General features: G+C 39.4%; 1 protein-coding gene across 6 annotated transcripts in view; it reads right to left on the bottom strand.

Annotated features, from left to right (window-relative positions):
* Positions 1 to 25337, bottom strand: part of CELSR1 (cadherin EGF LAG seven-pass G-type receptor 1) — a 198715-nt gene that overhangs the window by 82388 nt on the left and 90990 nt on the right. For all 6 annotated transcript variants that reach the window (XM_089684862.1, XM_089684839.1, XM_089684847.1 and 3 more), the window contains exons 3-5: positions 23006 to 23228; positions 15761 to 15876; positions 5116 to 5204 (exon numbers count right to left, since the gene is read on the bottom strand). In XM_089684862.1, coding sequence (XP_089540988.1) covers positions 5116 to 5204; positions 15761 to 15876; positions 23006 to 23228 — 428 coding nt within the window. The remainder of the gene's footprint in view (positions 1 to 5115; positions 5205 to 15760; positions 15877 to 23005; positions 23229 to 25337) is intronic.

The raw sequence follows: 25337 nt of genomic DNA, 5'->3' as shown, positions 1-25337 counted from the left end.
TTCGTGCCCTTGGTCGTTGTGCACTTTTCCAACATGACAATGATCCAAAACACACATCTAGGGCCACTGTTGAATTTCTGAAGAAAAACAGGGTGAATGAAATTCAGTGGCCAAATATGTCTCCTGATCTGAACCCAATCGAACACTTATGGAGAATTCTGAAGGGATTAGTTGAGCATCACTATCCATCCAGCATCCAGGCTCTAATAGAGGTCGATCTTGAAGAATGGAAAAAGGTAGATGTTGCAATATGTCACCAACTTGTTCATTCCATGCCTAGAAGACTTGTTGCTGTCCTTATAAATTATGGAGGTCATACAAAATACTAGTTGTAGTAGTTTTTGTTGTGGGGTGTATTCATTTTTGCATCTACTAATTTGAGTAAAACTGAAGATTTTGTAATTAAGTTATATTATTAACCTTACTTTCATGTAATGAGCTAAACAAATGTTCTATACAACTCAGTTTTGTCAAAATTTTTAGAAATTGTTCATGTGTTCATTGAGTAAGTTTAAAATCTTACGTTTCAAAAGGGGTGTACTCATTTATGCTGAGCACTGTATATGAGTTTAACTTTTTGAATTGCATTACTTAAATAAATTAACTTTTTTATGATATTCTGATCCATTGAGATTCAACTGTATGCGTGTTGAGGGTATACAGCTGTGCCTTTTGAGTTTCTATACTAAAATATTTAAAACTGAAGACTTTGTAATCAAAGTTATATTATTAAACTTACATAATATATATACACACACACACACACACACACACACACACATATATATATACAGTGGGGCAAAAAAGTATTTAGTCAGCCACCAATTGTGCAAGTTCTCCCACTTAAAAAGATGAGAGAGGCCTGTAATTGGCATCATAGGTAGACCTCAACTATGAGAGACAAAATGAGAAAAAAAATCCAGACAATCACATTGGCTGATTTGGAAAGAATTTATTTGCAAATTATGGTGCAAAATAAGTATTTGGTCAATATCAAAAGTTCATCTCAATACTTTGTTATATATCCTTTGTTGGCAATAACAGAGGTCAAACGTTTCCTGTAAGTCTTCACAAGGTTGGCACACACTGTTGCTGGTATGTTGGCCCATTCCTCCATGCAGATCTCCTCTAGAACAGTGATGTTTTGGGGCTGTCGCTGGGCAACACGGACTTTCAACTCCCTCCAAAGGTTTTCTATGGGGTTGAGATCTGGAGACTGGCTAGGCCACTCCAGGACCTTGAAATGATTCTTACGAAGCCACTCCTTTGTTGCCCGGGCGGTATGTTTGGGATCACTGTCATGTTGGAAGACCCAGCCATGTTTCATCTTCAATGCCCTTGCTGATGGAAGGAAGTTTGCACTCAAAATCTCACAATACATGGCCCCATTCATTCTGTCCTTTACATGGATCAATCGTCCTGGTCCCTTTGCGGAGAAACAGCCCCAAAGCATGATGCTGCCACCCCCATGCTTCACAGTAGGTATGGTGTTCTTTGGATGCAACTCAGCATTCTCTCTCCTCCAAACACGACGAGTTGTGTTTCTACCAAACAGTTCTATTTTGGTTTCATCTGACCATATGACATTCTCCCAATCCTCTTCTGGATCATCCAAATGCTCTCTAGCAAACTTCAGACGGGCCCGGACATGTACTGGCTTAAGCAGGGGGACACGTCTGGCACTGCAGGATCTGAGTCCCTGGCGGCGTAGTGTGTTATTGATGGTAGCCTTTGTTACGTTGGTCCCAGCTCTCTGCAGGTCATTCACTAGGTCCCCCCGTGTGGTCCTGAGATTTTTGCTCACCGTTCTTGTGATCATTTTGACCCCACGGGGTGAGATCTTGCGTGGAGCCCCAGATCGAGGGAGATTATCAGTGGACTTGTATGTCTTCCATTTTCTAATTATTGCTCCCACAGTTGATTTGTTCACACCAAACTGCTTGCCTATTGCAGATTCAGTCTTCCCAGCCTGGTGCAGGTCTACAATTTTGTTTCTGGTGTCCTTCGACAGCTCTTTGGTCTTCACCATAGTGGAGTTTGGAGTGTGACTGTTTGAACTTGTTATCAGTATAAAAGACACCTATCCACAACCTCAAACAGGTGCCATTGATACAGGTAATGAGTGCAGGACAGAGGAGCCTCTTAAAGAAGAAGGTACGGGTCTGTGAGAGCCATAAATCTTGCCTGTTTGTAGGTGACCAAATACTTATTTTCCACCATAATTTGCAAATAAATTCTTTCCAAATCAGCCAATGTGATTGTCTGGATTTTTTTTCTCATTTTGTCTCTCATAGTTGAGGTCTACCTATGATGCCAATTACAGGCCTCTCTCATCTTTTTAAGTGGGAGAACTTGCACAATTGGTGGCTGACTAAATACTTTTTTGCCCCACTATATATATATACACACACACACACACACATATACACACACACACACACACATATATACACACACACACACATAATCATACATACATAAACACACGCACATTCAACAACATTTTGTAAGTTGTGTACATACTTCTTTGTTCTGGCTAAGATCAAGTGTAGTACATACTTCTTTGTTCACCATGAAGTCATAACAACCATATAAAAGCAAAAAAAAAAAAAAAAAAAACACATAAAAGTGAGATTGAACACCCAAACAAAATAAACAATGTGTGTGTCTTGGGTATCAACTTCAAACAAATGACCTGTACACTCATTCTTATAATAAAGGAATATAAAGGCCCTTCAATATACTTTAAGAATACATCATAATTATTATAGTTCCCCTAAAGATGATTTTTCTCTGAGCACTTGTTAAAGAAAAGTCAGAAAGGTCACAGCCCCAGAGCCCACCAGTAAATTTCACTTTTGCTACAACTAATTAGAAATATCCAGAATAATTAGGTAAAGCTCATTTTCAAAGGGCACAGTAGACTAGCTCAAAGTCACAGTACAAAGACCTGTAACTAGGGGCTGAACTGAACTCACTAGGGACTGCTGCCCACTGACCTGAAGGAGAATGAAAACAAAAAAAAAGGTCAATTAAACACCAGGGACCGAACATTCCAGAAACATTAGCGGGCCCCTTTCCATATGTACAGGAGTAACTTTATACACAGCCAATGTCTAGTTAATACAGCAGTGAAACGTGAGCAGCCTATTTATGAGCCCCGGCACACCTTTTGTTCACCTTTCCCGTATCATCCCAGTCCTAACTTTCAGCTCATTGTTTGGCTTGAAATCAAATGCAAAGCCACCATCGACCTCACTCGTAATGTGTCAAAAAGACATATTTTCTAGACATTTCTTGTTGCCTACAGGTGAGATAAAGATTTGAGTTTCTTCACCAATCATTTTAATAAGAGTGTTTACAAGAAAAAATCTTTGACATCACAGATCTGTTACAGATGAATTTACTAGCCAGTGAAACATTCCCTCACTGGGCAAGCTCAGACAATAAACAATGCAATGTCTATAATCCAAGTAGAGCCACTTTATACATTATTTCCAGGATACTAGAATCACTAGATCTTGCATGGATGTGTGTATTTTCAAAGGATGCTTCAAAGACTTTTCAGATACTGCAATGATTTTGAGCAGCAAAGACACCAAGGTTTATTTATAAAATGAAAATAGATGTACATGACATTGTGTCATTTGTTCATTTCCTTTTCCACCCTGAAAAATGACAGCTGCAATCTGATTTGTTCTATGAGGGACATTTCTTTGTCATTAAAAGCTAGAGTATTTGTAGCTGCTGACTTAGTTTTTTTTTTTTTTGGGGGGGGAGCCTGGAGCTCCTCTTTAAGATTACATAGGTAGGCTGAAAACAAGGCAGACTGTCTTTAATGATGATCAGCACTTAAAACTCAGGCAACTCTATTCTTCAAATAATGGAAGAGGGGCTAGTAATAGTAAGTAATACAACTTACAAAAGCTGGGTACACACAGACTGAATATTGGTCCGAATATTTGTCGAAGGGGCATGCTGAAAAGCCAGCATTCGATCACTGCTCAAAGCCAATGGCTGTCCCCCTGACAGAACACAAAGACACAGTGAGAGAGATTGCTGCACTAACATCGCTTGTTTAGTACAGCATCCTCTCAGTTTTTTGGGGGTTTTTTTCATTCAGCCTGCTGGTGTGAATGAAAAAAAAACCTGAATGTTTGTACCACGCATTAGTCTGGCCATAGATGGATTTGTCAGTGGGCTGAACAGAAAAAAAAAAAATACACAACAGATTTCTGCATCCACAAAATTAAGGATAAGGAAATCCTCCCCACTGATACATTGTATTCTGACAGTGAGGACTCTCTGCTATCAGAATACACTAATCAGCGGCTGTACCTGTTGATCGAGAAAAACTTTCCAACAAGAAGATGACAGAAGACGATCGTTAAGCCAGCTCTTGTCGAGCGGGAGTGTCCACATATGGTTCAAAATGTGGCCGGTCCCTGCTGAACCTGCCAAATTTCACTTCATCTATGGTGAGCTTAAAGTGGAAAATGAAGTCCTGCTAGTTCATTTCAGGCTATCACCTTTTGCAGGTGTAGCTATGTAAATCATTAAAAATAAGTGCCTACGCTGTTTAAAATCCAGTAATACACTGTTACACCCTGCTCTGCACATGATCTCTATTTTTAGGCACTGTGCCGAAAATGTAGAGGCCCGATCTGCTGATAGAATTACTGCTGCTTGGGGCTCTCGGCTTGAGCAAAATGACAGCCTTCAGCAAGAAAAAACAGGAACAATGCCGGAGGCAATTTACAGCACGCACTAATTTTGGTAGCATCATTAATGATGTGGAATGTATGTTTCTTGCTAAAGAACATCACTTTTTACGAAGTTGCTATAGGTACATTTCTGCTTTAAGCATTAATATTTTCTATGTTGTATGTGTTCACACCTTTTTGATCAAAAGAAAAAGCCTTTAAATATAGCCTATTCAAATAACAATCCACCTTTTTAATACACTGACATTTAATAGCAGATTAGCTCAGTCATTTGTTATAAAGCAAGTAACATTAGAACGTTTTACAGCAGACTTGGGGAAAAAAAACTCCAACTCTGGACCATAATTTGCTTCTCACACATACTGCAGTCTAATGTTGGGGGTATTCTTACCTTATTGTAGTACTGCACTTGTACAGAATGCCATTGTCCATCACTTACTCCACCTTCAATGTGGGGGCTGACCTTTGTAGTGCTTTCCCCTGTAAACATAACATTTACATTAGCATTGTACAATATGCTGGTGCTATATAAATAAAGGATAATGAGTTAGTCATCCCAATGCAGGACTTTGTTAATGTCTTCATTACGTATTAGGATTGTTTCATTACACAGTACATCAATCCCAATGAGTAAAAACACCTCTGGGTTTTACACAGCTATGAAATATACATTTGTACTTATCCTTGCAGCACCTAAAAACTGGCAGTATGATAGGCTACTTTTTATGAAAATAAATCCAGTTTTCAGCGATATAGCTGACTTTGTATTTCTATCCATCTTTGCACAAGTTGATTCTGGCCACCACTAAAGGAATATATTATTGTTGTTAATATTATTATTATTACTACAACTAATATTATAATACTGGATTTATATAGGGCCATTTGTTCGCGCAGTACATTACAAAATAAAGGGTGGCAGTACGGTTACAGTATAGCTCGATACAAGAGGGTTGAAAGGAGTGAATTTATAGAGAAAGTAAAATAGAACAGTATTTTTCCAAACATTTTATTAATTTTTCAGAAATATTGCTTTACAAAAACATTTCACCTTAAAATAAGAGGGAGTCCAAAATTTAATAATATCAATTATCCCAATCTTTTCCTAACTCCTCCTTTCTTTCTATAACCCATCACCAGATCAGCTCTGACCACTAAATTCCTATATACACTATATTGCCAAACGTATTGGGACACCCCTCTAAATCATTGGATTCAGGTGCTCCAATCACCTCTATGGCCACAGGTGTATACAATCAAGCACCTAGGCATGCAGATTACTTCTACAACCATTTGTGAAAGAATGGGTCGCTCTCAGGAGCTCAGTGAATTCAAGTGTGGTACCGTGATAGGTTGCCACCTGTGCGATAAGTCCATCCGTGACATTTCCTTGCTAATAAATATTCCACGGTCAACTGTTAGTGGTATTACAACAAAGTGGAAAAAATCGGGAACAACAGCAACTCAGCCACAAAGTGGTAAGCCACGTAAAATGACAATCTGGGGTCAGAGCATGCTGAGGCGCGAACTGTTTGCAGAGTCAATAACTAAAGACCTCCAAACTTCGTGTGGACTTCAGATTAGCACAACAGTGTGTAGAGAGCTTCATGGAATGGGTTTCAATGGCCAAGCAGCTGCATCCAAACCTTACATTACCAAGTGCAATGCAAAGCATTGGATGCAGTGGCGTAAAGCACGCCGCCACTGGACTCTAGAGCAGTGGATATGTGTTCTCTGAAGTGACGAATCACGCTTCTCTGTTTGGCAATCTGATGGATGTGTCTGGGTTTGGCAGTTGCCAGGAGAATGGTACTTGCCTGATTGCATTGTGCCAAATGTAAAGTTTGGTGGAAGGGGTATTATGGTGTGGGGTTGTTTTTCAGGGGTCGGGCTTGGCCCCTTAGTTCCAGTGAAGGGAACTCTTAAGGCACGAGCAGACCAAGACATTCTGGACAATTTCATGCTCCCAACTTTGTGGGTACAGTTTGGGGATGACCCCTTCCTGTTCCAACATGACTGCACACCAGTGCACAAAGCAAGGTCCATAAGGACATGGATGAGTGAGTTTAGGGCGGAGGAACTTGACTGGCCTACACAGAGTCCTGACCTTAACCCGATAAAACACCTTTGGGTGAATTAGAGCAGAGACTGCGAGGTAGACCTTTTTGTCCAACATCAGTGCCTGACCTCACGAATGCGCTGCTGGAAGAATGGTCAAACATTCCCATAGACACACTCCTAAACCTTGTGGACGGTCTTCCCAGAAGAGTCAAAGCTGTTATAGCTGCAAAGGGTGGGCCAACTCAATATTGAAACCTACAGACTAAGATAGGCATTAAAATTCATGCGTGTGTAAAAGCAGGCGTCCCAATACTTTTGGCAAAATAGTGTACTTAATTTTCTGTTAATTTCTCACCAACGCAACTCTCTTTTAGTATATAAAATTTTTTCACCGATTGATCGTAATCTAGAATCTTAAATGTGAAATATAAGGTACATAAAAAAAAAAACCCACAACATTATATATCAGATTTGTCAGAAAACCTTTACTTTCCTTTCAGAATCAACATCTTCTATGGGACACTATACTACAAAATACTCCCATAAATGCGGGCCATTGATTGCAAACATGATTTGTTAAAATTTCATCATAAATTTAGGCCAACATGTATTTTGCTACGTCTTTGCTAAAAAAAAATCCAAATACATGTAAATTAAATGGTTTACGTGAAAGTTTTAGCGTTTACAAATGGCGTTATAGATACTTGAATTTTTTTTTTCAATTTTTACTAGTAATGGTGGTGATCAGTGACTTATAGCGGGACTGCGGGACTGCAGTGGGAATTCTGACACTGGGTGGAACTGACTTGGTGTCACTGACATCCCCAATGACACCAATACGGTGATCAGTGCTAAAAAAAAAAAAAAAAAAAGCACTGACACTGTACTAATGGCACTGGGCAGGAAGGGGTTAATGAGGGCAATCAAAGGGTTAACTGTGTGCTGTTTTACTGTGGGCTGTGTGTCTGTGCTTCACTGAAATCACACTGCTTTGGATGGCTGTGCAAAGCCATCCAAAGGAGTGTGCACGAGCTGAAAGGGAGGAGAACTTTATTGTTTACATACAGTTCTCCTCCCCGTCGGAGATCCTCAGCAATCACCGGGCGCCAGCGACTAATCACCAGCCGGGACCCGGTGAATAATGGACGCGGTAGGGATTTTTGTATATATAGGGCCCATCGTTGAATCATTTTCTTCGACTTTTGCAAACTCCCCCCCCCCCCCAATCACCTGCTATAATTGGTAGATTTTCTAAATATAGCAAATTATTTATATCTCTCTGTACCCTTTACAAGGTTGGGACAATGGGTTAAGCCATTCTCTACATATGCACCTTCTTGCTGTTATTAGAGAAATGTGAACCCATTCTGTATTACATTTTTCTGACTGTCCCATTGGTTCTGTCTCCCAATAGCTAAACAAAACTAGCACTTCTGGAATAACCACAGATCTTGGATGTATAAACCAATACTTGCTTCTAAAAATTAGTAACCAAGAGACATTACCAAAAATAATATGCCAATGTGTCCTTATTTTCTGCACATTTTGTACATTTAAGGTCCTGTCTGCGGGCCATAACCTTGAATTGGTAAATATGCTTGATGCATTATTGCGTCTCTCACCATACTTTGTTTATTATGATTTGACAAACCCTTCAGTAAAGCCCAGTTTTTATGTAGAGGCAGGATAGGCTTGCCTAAAGAGATGAGTTTTCCAAAATGGACTAAATTCAGAGAAAAAGACAGGCAAACAGATTGGGGGAGCTCGAGAGGATGGGAGAGGCTCTGGAGCGGAGCATGGGAGGAGGTGATGAGGGGGCTACACAGCACTATTATGAATAAATATGTATATCACATAAATCTAATATGCATGAAAACATAATTATTAAACACAAATACATGCTGTACAAATATGAACCTAAACGAACTACTTTAATCAGTTTCCGCACACAAAAGCCAATCCTTTTGTTTAAGTATTGCTTAGCCAATGCACGGGTTGACTTTATTAATAGCAACATATTTCCACTCGCTCCCATGTGCCAATCAGATTTTCTGGTGACTATCTACTGATAGTGAGTACACAATCATCGTGTAGGACTAACACCTGCACATACATTTATAAACTTTACACAGAAAAAGAGGTTAACAAAACATGAATAAACCAAAATTAGCCCTAAAATTACTATAATCACTTTTAAAATCTTGAAAAATAAAACAAAATACATCTATTTATACATATACACACATGTACACCCACGCAATGGGGCTGATTTACTAAAGGCAAATATACTATACACTTGGAGTGCACTTGCAATGCACAGACTATTTGCCTTTAGTAAATCAACCCCATGGGATAGGACAGCAGGAAAAAGCACATTAAAAATAAAAGTTTCCTTTTGCACACAACTGAATGCTCTGAAGAGATTGTCCAAATCAAATAGTTTAACAGTATGTTCTGCAGGTGAATAACTACTGCAAAACAAACATTTACTGAACCTTAGAAATACGGGTAAATAAAGGCAAGGCTTTCTGAAAGTCAAACACATTCCGCCAGCCTCTCACTTGAGTTTTATATGATACACACCTGAGGGCGAGACACATTTATATGCAGAGATAACAAGTTCCCTCTTTTACTATACACTATATACTATGTAAACTGAAGTTTGATAACTCAGGTCAAGTCAACTAGGCTGGTTCAGCTGTTCCTTCCAGCTCACAAAAAAGATAATGCCACAGGTTGCATCAAACAGTTTTGTTTACTGATAACATTTGTTATTCTGAACATACAAAGCGCTTTTGCTTGTCTATGTTTGTATTCTAGTTAGTGCACTGCAAATCCATGAGAAGTCCTAATCCTATAGTTAGGGCAAGCTGCTGTGACAAATAATTATAAAGTGAAAACAGCTCTCAATTGAGTACATTTTAATCAAAGTAATGAGAAATGTAAGAATGTCTCTAAAGGCTGCCTGAAGTGCGTGGGCTTGCAGAGGAAACGTGGTAGTGACAATCACTGTGCTACACATTTACATGATCATGTCTGGGTTTGCAAGGGTGTTTGGTGTTGTCGTCAATATCCACAGAGAATCTATATCCTTTGAAAGTTTTTGTGTGTTGAATGCAGCTTGAAATAGCTTGGGAAAGTCAGAATGCAATGTTTTTTTTTTAAGAGCATTGGCTCCTAAATCAAGGGAGGTACCAACAGAAAATTATGGAGCACCACGTGTTATTTGATCTACAGTATCATTATTCTAAATTACATCAGTTCATATCTGCAGCCAAAAGCTTTGCTTCTTCCCGATTCTAACAGATCTTTTACAACCTTGGACAATTTAAAGTGAGCACATAATAAAATATTCATAAGTGAAGGTTACACATCTAAACAACAAACTGTCTAAAACAATCATTAGAAAAGTGTACATGTAAAAGATGGCTTATTGTTAAAGTCAAGATTACCCCACACCCTTCTGACTGCTAAAGATTGCTACTGATCACATTAGAGGACCATTCCAGAATCTTGGCAGACACATAGCAGGAAAAGTGGATATCTCCATATCATTTCTATTGCCTATATTTCTGGATCTATTGATCATTCTGACAAGTGTTTCTCACTGAAAGTAACCTCTGCTTATTATTTCTTTCATCATATGCCCACATTGAATATTGTCCAGCCTGGTTTACTTTTGGGTAATTTTTTACTGTATTCTGGTTAGTATAACTACTGGAAACAGGTATACAGCCAGACAAGACAGAAGAAGGAACATTTTGTTTCAAACTTTGCAAATACAAAATTGAGCAGGTTTTACACAAAGAACAATGATACTGCTTATATGCCATTCACACTAGGAAATGCATGTGCATCACACAGGAATGCGCTGCATGTTCCTGCGCAATTCACATGCAGTTCTGTGTGATGCAAGTTCAGCCTGTTCATTATGAATGGGCTAAAACTACAACGCACCAAAAGTAAAGCATGCACTACTTTTGGAAACGCACTTCAACCGGATTGCATGTACTTTTGGTGTGGGCAGATGCGCTGTTTTTGGGGTGTTCTAACTTTGCACTGACACCCCCTGCAGATCACAAGGGCAGTGCGATATGAATGCAGTGCAGGAAACCAGCATGGAACATGGGTTTCCCATACAGCATTCTAGTGTTAATGCGCCCTAAAGCCCAAGTTTAGTTGAAAAAAAAAAAAAATAATAATCAGCACAAGGGACACTACTTACTAATCTGATGTGCCGCTTGTGCTGCTGGGTTCCAGGTTTCCTTGAGATCTTCCTCCTCCAATCGTCCCCACCCTCTTTTCTGTAATCTTGTGGTGCAGCAGGGGTTAACAGAACGGAGGGAGCTGTGACAGGCACTCATCAAGATGGTTGACTATGCCCGCCCACTCTGCCCAGCCTCTCCATTTATAGAAGCTGTACTTCAGCTTCTATGAATAAATCATTATCTATGGATGGAGGACGGGTAGATGATAGAAAGGTATATTAAAAGGTGTATTAAAAATAGAAAGGGGGGGGGGTAGTTTTGTGGGTTCTACCAAATATTCCAGATTTGTCTGAATTTGTAAGTAATAACAGTTGATTCTGCCCCACCCAATTATTCCACTGTCATAGTTCTGGAGCTAGGCCCTTTCAAGTTCTACGCCTCCACATAGGCATCCAAACACTAAATCCAAACATGTGAACAAGTGACTTGTGTCAACTATGGGATCCTGTAACAATGTACGGGGCTGATTCACACACCCTTTATGGTAACAAGCTTCTAACTAATTCCAAGAAAGCAATGGGAGTCCTGGCTTAGACTTGAAATGCCCAAAAATTAATTTACAACCAGCAATAGATAAATGTGTCATATTATCCCTAGGGTCTTGCAAAACCAGACACAACCAGACACAGACACAAGCTTCTACATGTTAAGCCGCCCATAAAGCATGATGCAAGCCACTCACAATACAATATGGCAGCACCTTTATAGAGAAGTTAAGTAAAGCTCAGATAATCCCTATTAATTGACAAAGAAATGGTATATCAAGAAGACTCGTAGATCGGTATAGTGCGTAATGCAACAGAAAGCATATTAAGAGTATATATATTATTCAGGTTTGCCAAGACTTGCAAAAGCAGGACGTATGCTGTACCGCGTGTGAGAAACACTCTGTAATTATAACATTCGCAACAACATTACATGAAACGAAGAGCTCCTTGACATGGCGTGGAATAATACATTGTCTAAATATTATGATGGAAAGCAGTAGAAGCAGTTCAACTGAAATATAAACTGAGACCCAACTCGAAGAAAGATTTGCACTTTTCTTTAGAGTAGCCCCTGTGTGAATGCACACACTACTTATTACAATAGGAGCTAGTATATTTACAGATCAATCAAAGGAACAGGAATTTACTATGCAGATGTCAAATGCTGTTCAGTCAAGAAGAGTTACAAATATTGCAAAGTTGTAACTATGGGAGAGATTTATGAAAACTGGAGCACCCAGAATCTGATGCAGCTGTGCATGGTAGCCAATCAGCTTCTAACTGCAGCTTGTTCAATTAAGCATTGACAATAAAACCTGGAAGCTGATTGGTTTCTACGGAGAAAATGCTAAAATGCTATATTTGTTCTGTACAATATAAAAAAACAAACACAGGAATGTTTTATCTTTTTTTTAGTTCTATATATGTATTTCCATAGTATGTGCGTGTATGTTTGTGAACATATCTCATGTCTGAAGTGTACCCTTACCACCCTAAGTGCCATAAGCACCTGACAATAAATTTTGGAGGGACAATCAGTAGTCAGGTAAACGTCAAATGGAAATATCCTTTATTGAAATGACATGAAACAGACCTTAATCATGGCTAACACAAGGATTCAGGAGGTTTAAGCTGTATGGTGAAAAAGTTTCTTACAACATTGTCAGTCACTCAGTGCCTTAATATAGTGCAAGTGAATTTGTCATTAAAGTGGAACTCCAGGCACACCCCCTAGCTGTTTACAAAACACACGTTTTAAAACGTGGTTTTGCCTGCCCGTGCCGCCCTGCCGCCGTATTTCTACAGTGGCAGGGCGGCAAGTGGTTAATATACAGATGAAAAGATCTAGGTTCCCCTGCCAGAAAACAAAGCCACATTCTCAACCTCTACTGAAACAGCAACACAGCTGGAAGAACAGTGGACAAAAACATATTCCCCAGCTTGCTGAAGTAGCAACATACTGATGAGGTCATTCCTCAGCATCCTCATGGTCAGTTGTCAATGTCAGCACCTAAGTCACTGCAGCACAGCTCGATTGGCTTGGACTGCTGTTCCTCTCTCTTCCATACTATTTACTGCAGCACAAGGATATCACAGGAGGCTGAGGTTCTTGTATCTGTTTTTGTTGCAATGAAAATACAGTTGATGATGTTTAAAGAATACATAACTGCACTGATTGCTTAGAGTTCAGTTTTTACATAATTAGTCTGTAAATATTTAAGCAGTACTAAACCCAAAACCAAAAATTGAATACATATGTATTGCAGTTTACCAATCATTCGATATGGTGGCTGCACCAGTTTTCGTTTCCTAGTCTCCCCCCCCCCTCTGTTTTCATCTGGTGATCTGGCCAGTATCATTCCTCCTGTACTACATTGCCACCACTCTGGATAAATGAGCACATGGAGCACCTTTGAACTGCAGCATTGGCTGGGGGGGGGGGGTTATATGTACTAGCAGACTTAAATACACTGACAATCTGAAGCTGCCAGGGTAAGAAATGGTAAGCTGCAATATAATAAATGTTTGCTTTTGAGTTTAATACCACTCTCAAAATTGTGCAAAGAGGAATGTAAAGTAATAAACTGCATGACACCTGTACCATGTGTTTATTTTATCCTTACAGCTGGGCCATATCAGTTAGCAAGTGTTCTGGCAATATTTAGACAATAACTTTCACATTGATGTAGTAGGTAAATAATGAGAGGGGTCATGTCGGGAGCAACAAAATCACTGACACTTTTAAGTATTAAGAGTGATATTTAATATACACAATCTCTAGCTTAGCTGAGTGACAAAGACCTGCTTCAGCAAACAACACAATATAAGCAAAATTAAAAAAAATCTATATTTACACACACAATATATATATATAAAAAAAAAAAAATTATATATATATATATATATATATATATATATATATATATAAAAACATGAACACACTTCTGTTAATAAATGTTAAGCATGTCTTTGCACAATGATGGTAATGTAGCAGTAACAAATCCCAGAGGCTTCTTAGCTATGTTGCACTTGTATTGACTAATCTGCTGTTAATTGCTGTAATAACCCCGACAGTAAAGTAGCTTATTCTGATCATAAGAGCATTCATTGTACAGTGCTGCCATTAACAGCTGCTTACATGTGAAACTGAAATGCAGTCTTAGGCCTCTTTCACACAGGTGGTTGTTCTGCCGCTTGTAAATGCATGTTTTTCTTATTTTGTAAATCCAACACTCCTGGCACAGATATCACTCGTGTTTGTACATTGTGTTTATCTGTGATTATGTGCGTTTACATGCGGCTGCATTTAGCGATAGTAAATTCTTGCCTTTTCTAATGCAACTGTTTACTTATTTTTTCTTTGTAGATAAACGCAGTTAATCACAGTACAGACAGCTGTGATACATTGCTCCTGGACGCAGTCAACTTTATTTTACATAAATGCATAAAACCGTATGTTATGAAAACGTTGCTAAATGCAGTGTTTGAATTGAGCCATAGGGATGCATTGTCTGCATTTAGCTGCAGTAACTGAGTTCCTCTAAATGCAGCTAAAAGCTGAAATCTAACCGCCCGTGTGAAAGGGGCCTAACATGTTATTGATTCTCTATTCTCAGTGACAGTGTTTTAAATGTTAAGTTCAACATATGTGCAGATTTAACATCATTAAAGGATAAGTTCACCTTTTAAAAAATTATTAAATGCACATTTCTTTGCAGGTAAAAAATGTGCATTTACTATTTCTTTTTGTAGGAGCCTAGAAAGCATTGCACCAGTGATCAGCAAATTGCTGGATCCATGTAGGACTCCTGAAGATTGTCAGTGTAATCTGTGTCCTCATAGCTCATAAGGGCAGGCAGATACACACTGACAGGAAGAATCAATGAACTAACTAGAGAGCTGAACAACGCCGTGGTAGCTCATTGAGAACTACAAGACATCAGCCGCAAAGTCTGTTGGTACTTGTTCATTCATTCACACCAGAACAGGAAGAGAGAGGAAATCTTTCAATAGGGACACTAATTCTTGTGATAATCAGGGATTCCCTCACTCTTTTCAAATTGTTACAGCAGATGCAGGGAGAAGAACTCCAGTTCGCTGTCATGGGGGAGTAAGGGGGTGCGGGGGGGGGGGTTGCTCTTTAATGGCAGACAGATGGGAAAAAACTGACAGGGGGTATAATGCTCCCTTACTCTATCCAAAATGAAGAAAAAAAGTTTGCCTTTAGCTGTACTTTCATATTCTACACATATCACATTATTGGTAGCTAATTAGTAACCTTTAGTTTTATTTTAAAACATTATTGACCTTGCAACATATTAAAATAATAACAAAAAAATTATAAAAAAAAAACAGGAAGCTAAGTAGTAAGACAAAGAGAAAATCATTGCTGATTTATCATCAAAAATATTACAAACACTGAATAATCTGCAATACTGCATAATAATAATACAGTCTGTTCCTAACCATGTATAATTTAGTCTTTGGGCTCTTATTCTTGTAATACACAAAAGGCAAAGCTCATGAAGCAATGTCTCCACAGAATTCATGCAAACCTTTGCTGTCAATTTTAAAGTGCATAGTAAATTGACAGGATTTGGCTGGTTGATATGGGTCCCTAGAGGTCTACATAAAATCAGAAACAGTTAGTTTGAAGTAGAACTGGTGCAGCAAACCTTCAGACAATCCTAGAAAGTGTTGTAATGAAGTGTTTATGTACCTGCTGAGAAAGTCAGTTGGATTTGCTCCTCAATGATTTCCAGTGCAATGAAATCGTGCTTTTCATTAAACCTGCCATTGTAAAGTATCAGTGCATTCCGCTCCCTCGTAGCAAACCTGCAACACAAAGGCCAGCACATTCTTTACATCTAATGACATAGAAAAGGGTCAAAAGTCAGACAGTCTGTAACAAAAAGAAACTATACAAAAGTGTCAGTTTCACAAACTATAAACTTATTACCACAGAAGAAGTATAATGTATCTAGCCACACAAAGGCAAAATCAGCTGGAAAACTAGGCAGATTCACAGAAATTCATACATTGTTACATATGACTTACAAATCTCAGTCATGAATAAAGTGAAGCTGTTAAAACATTTAAAAGTAAGGACCTGTTAACATGAAAACGCTGTATGGTGACTGGTGAAACACAAGTGTTATATCATGCATTGAGGGACATTGTATTAGGTAATACGTTTTTGTTTTTTTTTAACTAGGCTCAAGGCAAGAAAAGAAAATAGGACCTGTATGGTTTTTCAAAAGGTAGCATAAAATAATACACAGAGTATCAGCATCTGTGTGACCTGGTGTGCAATAGCACAAGTGGGTTACAAAGACCATGCACTGGTGTGCAACTGACAATCATTGTCAATACACCACAACCAACATATACAGTGCACGAGCAGGGCCCTCTGCTTCCTATTGTACCAAATTGTATTGTAACTGTAATGTCTACCTTTATATTGTAAAGTGCTGCGCAAACTGTTGGCGATATATAAATCCTGTATAATAATAATTGTGGTGTGAATTAGCCCTAGAATTCTCACCTAAGAACAGAAACCAACAGATGCGCCTTATTGACTAAGCCAGAACCTACACCATGTACTTCTATAAAACTAGTTTCACTTTATTACTAGGTGCATGACTTTTGTGCTTAGCACCACCGACTACCATTCCCTTGTCTAGTAGCAGTGGCACTGTTAGCCAGAGCAGGTTTATTGAGCTAATATAGCAGTCATTGTGTGGTGTCTACTCCCAGGCAGGACTTTTACTTGGCGGAGAGATTCTCTGAGAAGGCTCAGATTACCAGGCCTGAAGTCTTGCTCAGAAATCCCACAGGAATGGATATTACTTATTTGCTTGCACTTCAGGGACCACAAATGCGATTATTTTGACTAAAACTGTTCGGTTCTCATCATTTTCTATAACAGGTGTAGAAAACACAACAAAAAAACCCATACACATTGCTAGTTGTAGGTTTCCAATAGAGCTGAGGACTACAAAAGCACCATGTAATGATGAAATGCTCATTGTGGCATGACCGCAATGAGTACATTGTTTTAAATGGCATGATATACCCCAATAACAGCATAAAATAACCTCCAGAAAAACTGCACTATACCTCAACCTTTTTATGACATTAACCAGTTTCACAATAAAGTACATCAGTCAACGCCTACAGCATCACAAACCTCCCTAGTATTGTTTTATTATCCCTCAGCCATAGTTATAACCCCTCCCTATGAGCACGAAAAGCAAACCATGTACCTCCTCATTACTGTACCAAAAAAAGCAAGTTAACGGCCTATAAACCCTCCACAGGACCAACATCTACAGTGAATACTGAATAATACTACTGAAAAGGAAATACTGTTTACACACTACAATGGACCACAGCCGTAAAACTATAACATTTCAAAAATGTCAACAAAAGCATGAAGTGAGTGGAAAACCATTTACAATTGTTTATTTCAGATGTGTAGGACTTTTTTTGCCAACAATATGGTTATACACTGTGTGCACAATTATTAGGCAAGTGAGTTTTTTGACCAAATCACCATTTTGTATGCATATTATCCAACTCCAAGCTGTATAAACTTGAATGCTTATTGGATTTAAGCATATCAGGTGATGTATATTTGTGTACTGAGGGAGGGTGTGGTCTAAGGAGATCAACACCCTATATCAAGGTGGCATAATAATTAGGCAGCTTCTTTTCCTCAGGGAAAATGGGCTAAAAAAGAGATTTAACTAACTCTGAAAAGTCAGAAATTGTAAAAAGTATTTCAGAGGGATGCAGCACTCGTGAAATTACTAAGATATTGGGGAGTGATCACAGAACCATCAAACATTTTGTTGCAAATAGTCAACAGGGTCGCAAGAAACGTGTTGAGAAAAAAAACACAAATTAATTGCCAAAGATTTGAGAAGAACCAAACTTGAAGTTATCAGGAACTCATTATCCTCCAGTGCAGTTATATTCCAAATCTGCAACCTACCTGGAGTGTCCAGAAGTACAAGATGTTCAGTGCTCAGAGACATGGCCAAGCTAAGGAAGGCTGAAACCCGAACACCAATGAACAAGACACATAAGTTGAATTCGTTAAGACTGGGCCAAGAAATATCTGAAGACAGATTTTTCAAAGGTTTTATGGACTGATGAGATGAGAGTGACTCTTGCCAGACCAGATGGATGGGTCCGTTCCTGGATCAGTAATGGGCACAGAGCTCCACATTGACTCGGACGCCAGCAAGGTGGAGGAGGGGTTCTAGTATGGGCTGGTATTATTACTGTAACTCACTTGCTTAATATTGTTTATTGAACACAGACATAACAAAACACTATGGTACCTAATGTCTCAAAGACCCATTCAGCACCCTAAAAATAGTTTCTCAGTATACACTGTGTGCACAATTATTAAGCAAGAGTTTTTTTACCAAATCATCATTTTTATGCATATTGCCCAACTCCAAGCTGTATAAACTTGAATGCTTATTGGATTTAGGCATATCAGGTGATGTATATTTGTGTACTGAGGGAGGGCGTGGCCTAAGGAAATCAACACCCTATATCAAGGTGGCATAATTATTAGGCAGCTTCTTTTCCTCAGGCAAAATGGGCCAAAAAATAGATTTAACTGACTCTTAAAAGTCAGAAATTGTAAAAAGTCTTTCAGAGGGATACAGCACTCGTGAAATTGCTAAGATATTGGGCATGATCACAGTACCATCAAAGGCTTTGTTGCAAATAGTCAACAGGTTCGCAAGAAAAGTGTTGAGAAAAAAAAGTGTTCAGTGTACTCATTTGCTTAGTAATTGTGTACACAGTGTATACTGAGAACCTATTTTTAGGATGCTGAGTGGGTCTTTGGGTTTTAGGTACATTAGGTACCATGGTGTTTTGTTAAGTCTGTACAATTAACAATCCTGAGGAGGATAGTTTGATTTTTTTATTTTTTAGTGATATAATTAGATTACTTTAGGCAATATTCTCATTTTCAGATTGTGGTTACTTGTAGTCTGTAAACAGTATACCTCTTTTGTAACAATACCTTCTCCTAACCCTTTGGCCTCATGCACACTGGGCATTTGCCCAGCTCCTCAGAACATACTGGGGCCTTTAGAGGCTGGGGAAAAAAAAGTAAAACGCTCTTAAAAACTTTGTTTTTTACATGCCATGTCCATGAGGCCTTTGTCTTCCCTCAACCTCAAACTATAAGTAAACAAGCTAAAATTTCCACTATTCTTACCAGTTGAGAAATGCATAAGTATGCAGACAGGCTCTGTTGAAGCAGGCACCACAAACACACACCCATTGTACTCTGCATACTGCACACACAGCCACTATACTCCTGTGAACTACATGTGCACAAAAAAACTAACTTTAGCCTAGGTTAACACTAGTGCTGCTGAATAAGCATGCCTTTTTTCAGTGTTTTTACAAACATTTTTGATGCATTTTTATGCTTCATGCACTTTTTTTGTAGGAGGAGACTGGCTGTTAAACCCAAAATTCTGTCAACGCAGCATCAAAAAGCATGGACATGTGTTTTCATGCAATTTTCATGTGCTTCCATTTAAGTCTACGTGGCCAAAATAGCACTATGCTGCACCAAAAAAAGCACCTGCACCTTTTCAAAAATTGCACTGCACCAAGTTTCATTAATGTGAACGCCCGCCATAGAAAAAAACATGACCTCCATTGTTTTTTATTGCAGTGCGAGAGCAGACGCAGGAGAAATCATGCTAGTGTGAATGGAGCCTTATACAGAAATAAGCAAAGTAGCTTTTTGAACTACAATTTACATTTCTTATAATATTGCAATCTTACTGTACTGCATACAGTACACACTTATGGGTTACCTCAACTGGCAATATTACTAGTCTTGGAAAACGTTGTAAAGATAACCTGTCATATATTTTATAAAATTCAAAGTGAAAAAAAAGTGAAATTCAAGCCTAACCCAACTGCTTATAAATGTTCCCTCTACCCTCCTACTACCTATCTTCCATCCCCGATTGAAAAATGATTTGTATACCTATTTGTAGTCCACTCTAGTCATGTGGTCCCCTGTGCCAGTGAGTGGTGGCTACAGGGGAGAGGAGGGAGTGGGATCCCATGTCCCAGCCGTTGTCGTTGTTCCCTCCTCTCCCCTGCAACCGCTGCTCATAGACACAGGACAATACAACCTGTGATTCCACATGACTGGACCAGAGTGGACTAAAAATAAGTAAGTTTAAACATTTTTTTTTAAAACACAGTTTAGGTAGGATAGGTAGCAAGAGGGAAGGCTGGAATTCCACTTTAAACCTTTTTAACTAAAATAACAAACATGGTATACTTACCTGTTCAGTGCAATGGTATAGCACAGAGCAGCCCAGATCCTCCTCTTCTGGGGTCCCCCGCCGGAACTCCAGACTCGGCGAGTGCCCCCATGGAAAGTTGCTTTCCATGGGGGCACCCGTGCAGGCTCGTTCCCGAGTCGCCCGGTCTGCGTACATTGACACAGTGCTATCTATGGCTCCCGCTGCTATCAATCTGCCCAAGAAGGAGGGAGACAGCGGCAAGAGCAGCTGCTCTTATGCACATCGATGGATCAGATCACGCTCAGGTAAGTATAAGGGGTAGCTGGAGGGGATCCTGCAGCACAGAAGGTTTTTCACCTTAATGTATAGAATGCATTATGGTGGAAAACCTTAAGGCTTAAGAACCACTTTAAGAGCAGATATGACAAAATGCATGCTTTTTGCCTCTGTTATCCAGAAATCCCTTCTCCATATGCGCCTTTGGAAACTATTTTCACTTTGTTATTGGACCCAACTTCCCTGACTCTAGGACTAAGCTCCAGCAACCACCATTTCTCTAACTAATAGTGCCCTTATTAACCATTCTTTAACATTTCTGATAGGATTGCTTTAAGGTTGGATTCACGCTTTCACATTATTGTAATGCATGATAAAATGCATATACTACCAGACATTTCCACAATACATGAACAGCATTGTAAGTGGCATTCATTTTGAAAATCACCTTAGTACATATATCCAGCACACAACAACACACACACAGATGTGATCCTTCTGCACTTTGTGGTGTGCTGATGGGAAAAAAAAGATGCAGGCGTGTTAAAAGTCTGTTTTGGTTAATTGGCAGCCTATTCAAAATAAAAGGGCCAACATATGTGTGCAGCTACAGTCAGGTCCAAAAATATTGGGACATCGACACAATTCTAACATTTTTGGCTCTATACACCACCACAATGGATTTGAAATGAAACGAACAAGACGTGCCATAACTGCAGACTGTCAGCTTTAATTTGAGGGTATTTACATCCAAATCAGGTGGACGGTGTAGGAATTGCAACAGTTTGCATATGTGCCTCCCACTTGTTAAGGGACCAAAAGTAATGGGACAGAATAATAATCATAAATCAAACTTTCACTTTTTAATACTTGGTTGCAAATCCTTTGCAGTCAATTACAGCCTGAAGTCTGGAACACATAGACATCACTAGATGCTGGGTTTCATCCCTGGTGATGCTCTGCCAGGCCTCTACTGCAACTGTCTTCAGTTCCTGCTTGTTCTTGGGGCATTTTCCCTTCAGTTTTGTCTTCAGCAAGTGAAATGCATGCTCAATCGGATTCAGGTCAGGTGATTGACTTGGCCATTGCATAACATTCCACTTCTTTCCCTTAAAAAACTTTTTGGTTGCTTTTGCAGTATGCTTTGGGTCATTGTCCATCTGCACTGTGAAGCAGCGTCCAATGAGTTCTGAAGCATTTGGCTGAATATGAGCAGATAATATTGCCCGAAACACTTCAGAATTCATCCTGCTGCTTTTGTCAGCAGTCACATCATCAATAAATACAAGAGAACCAGTTCCATTGGCAGCCATACATGCCCACGCCATGACACTACCACCACCATGCTTCACTGATGAGGTGGTATGCTTAGGATCATGAGCAGTTCCTTTCCTTCTCCATACTCTTCTCTTCCCATCACTCTGGTACAAGTTGATCTTGGTCTCATCTGTCCATAGGATGTTGTTCCAGAACTGTGAAGGCTTTTTTAGATGTTGTTTGGCAAACTCTAATCTGGTCTTCCTGTTTTTGAGGCTCACCAATGATTTACATCTTGTGGTGAACCCTCTGTATTCACTCTGGTGAAGTATTCTCTTGATTGTTGACTTCAACACACATACACCTACCTCCTGGAGAGTGTTCTTGATCTGGCCAACTGTTGTGAAGGGGTTCTTCACCAGGGAAAGAATTCTTCGGTCATCCACCACAGTTGTTTCCGTGGTCTTCCGGGTCTTTTGGTGTTGCAGAGCTCACCGGTGCGTTCCTTCTTTTTAAGAATGTTCCAAACAGTTGTTTTGGCCACGCCTAATGTTTTGCTATATCTCTGATGGGTTTGTTTTGTTTTTTCAGCCTAATGATGGCTTGCTTCACTGATAGTGACAGCTCTTTGGATCTCATCTTGAGAGTTGACAGCAACAGATTCCAAATGCAAATAGCACACATGAAATGAACTCTGGACCTTTTATCGGCTCATTGTAATTGGGATAATGAGGGAATAACACACACCTGGCCATGGAACAGCTGAGAAGTCAATTGTCCCATTACTTTTGGTCCCTTACCAAGTGGGAGGCACATATACAAACTGTTGTAATTCCTACATCGTTCACCTGATTTGGATGTAAATACCCTCAAATTAAACCTGACAGTCTGCAGTTAAAACAAATCTTGTTCGTTTTATTTCAAATCCATTGTGGTGGTGTATAGAGCCAAAAATGTTAGAATTGTGTCAATGTCCCAATATTTATGGACCTGACTGTATGCAAAGCAAAGCTCTGAATTCAGACTTAAGAGTTTAAGAGATAACAAAAAATGCCTGTGTGCCTCCCTGGCCTATATATAACTAAATTCAATTAAAGTCAGTGTGGTCATCCAATAATTATACTTACATGAGAGAGACAGTGAAATGGAAACGCTGTCTTAATCCTTTGAATGTAACGAAGGACAGTGGAGGAAAGCTTCTAGTGGTCATTTCACAGTACGGCTTCTCAAACTCTCCCGGGGGACACTTGCACTTAAAACCACCAATAAGGAGGTTAATGCACGTGCCACCATTTTTGCAGATCCCTGGTACACAGCGTCCAGAACGTGAACTCACTTCACAGTGTTCCCCTATTAAAAAAAGAACATAAAATAATGAAATATACTATTCCACAAATACACAACCTGTATCCTTACAAAGAATATATATATATTAATTATTCTCTCTGACCTATGCATAAGTGTTAATGACTTATGAGAGAGATGTCAATGTTCTTGGATATCAAAGGACTATGAGAGAAGATTTAGTAGTCTGAGAATCAGATAGCATCAGCATATGTGTGTGACTCGCTTCTATTCTTCATCATCCATAACGGTTAGATATGGTTGTGAATGTGGCCAGGCAAATTCGCTGCAAACCAGGCTGTTCCTAAATGAGTAGGGTACATATTCAGTCTGTATGTGTGTGTGTGTGGCCATCTTGAGGGGGGCAATACATGGGCAGATGACTTTGTGGTAACGGCATAAGGTCAACAATCAGCTAAATGTCCTCAAAATCTTCAAACTGCAATACATACCACAACTTCTCAACCTGGTGTAAAACCCATCCTGGTACAGTCATAAAGACAGAATTCTAATAATGCAGCACTGAACTCAACCAACTATTGCAGGTGCATCTCAATCAATTAGAATATCATCAACAAGTTAATTTATTTCAGAAATTCAATTCAAAAAGTGAAACTCATATTATATAGAATCATTACACACAGAGTGATGTATTTTAAGCATTTCTTTCTTTTAATTTTTATTATTATGGCTTACAGCTAGTGAAAACCCAAAATTCAGTAACTCAGAAAATTAGAATATTATATAAGACCAATAAAAAAGGCTTTTTAATACAAAAATTATGGCTTACTGAAAAGTATGCCCATGAACAGTATAGTATGCACCCAATACTTGGTCGAGGCTCCTTTTGCACGAGTTACTGCATCAATGCGGCGTGGCATGGAGGCGGTCAGCCTGTGGCACTGCTGAGGTGTTATGGAAGCCCAGGTTGCTTTGATAGCAGCTTTGTTGGGTCTGGTGTCTCTCATCTTCCTCCTGACAATACCCCACAGATTCTCTATGGAGTTTAGGTCAGGCGAGTTTGTTGCCCAATCAAGCACAGTGATACCATGTTCATTAAACCAGGCATTGGTACTATTGGCAGTGTGGGCAGGTGCCAAGACCTGCTGGAAAATGAAATCAGCATCTCCATAAAGCTGGTCAGCAGACAGAAGCATGACGTGCTTTAGAATTTCCTGGTAGAGGGCTGTGCTGACTTTGTACTTGATAAAACACAGTGGACCAACACCGGCAGATGACATGGCTCCCCAAATCATCACTGACTGTGGAAACTTTACATTGGACCTCATGCAACCTGGATTCTGTGCCTCTCCACTCTTCCTCCAGACTCTGGGACAGTGATTTGCAAATGAAATGCAAAATTTACTTTCATCCGTAAAAGAGGACTTTGGACCACTGAGCAACAGTCCAATCTTTTTTCTCGTTAGCCCAGGTAAGACACTTCTGACGTTGTCTCTGGTTCAGGAGTGCCTTGACACAAGGAAGGTAACAGTTGTAGCCCAGGTCCTGGATATGTCTGTGTGTGGTGGCTCTTGAAGCATTGACACCAGCTGTAGTCCATTTCTTGTGAATCTCCCCCAAATTCTTGAATGGCCTTTGCTTCACAATCCTCTCAAGGCTATAGTTATCCCTGTTGCTTGTGAATCTTTTTCTACCACACTTTTTACTTCCACTCAACTTCCCATTACTATGCTTGGATACAGCACACTGTGAACAGCCAGCTTCTTTAGCAATGACCTTTTGAAACCCACCCTCCTTGTGGAGGGTATCAATGACTGTTTTCTAGACAACTGTCAGGTCAGCAGTCTTCCCCATGATTGTGTAACCTACTGAACCAGACTGAGAGACCATTTAAAGGCTTAGGAAACCTTTACAGGTGTTTTGAGTTAAATTAGCTGATTAGAGTCACCATGAGTCTACAAAATTGAACTTTTTTACAATATTCAAATTTTCTGAGATACTGAATTTTTGGTTTTCATTGGCTGTAAGCCATAACCATCAAAATTAAAGTGATTCTAAAGGCTTATTAAAAAACAAACAAAAAAACCCAAACATGTCTATACTTACCTAATGTGTAAAGTGGTTTTGCACAGAGCAACCCAGATCCTGCTTTTC

The sequence above is a fragment of the Staurois parvus genome, unplaced genomic scaffold, assembly GCF_062004578.1.
Source record: "Staurois parvus isolate SC_StPar_1 unplaced genomic scaffold, SC_StPar_1.0 ptg000019l, whole genome shotgun sequence".
Lineage (NCBI taxonomy): Eukaryota > Metazoa > Chordata > Amphibia > Anura > Ranidae > Staurois > Staurois parvus.
The sequence above is the reverse complement of the archived record's forward strand: the minus strand, read 5'-3'. Positions and strand labels throughout refer to the sequence as shown.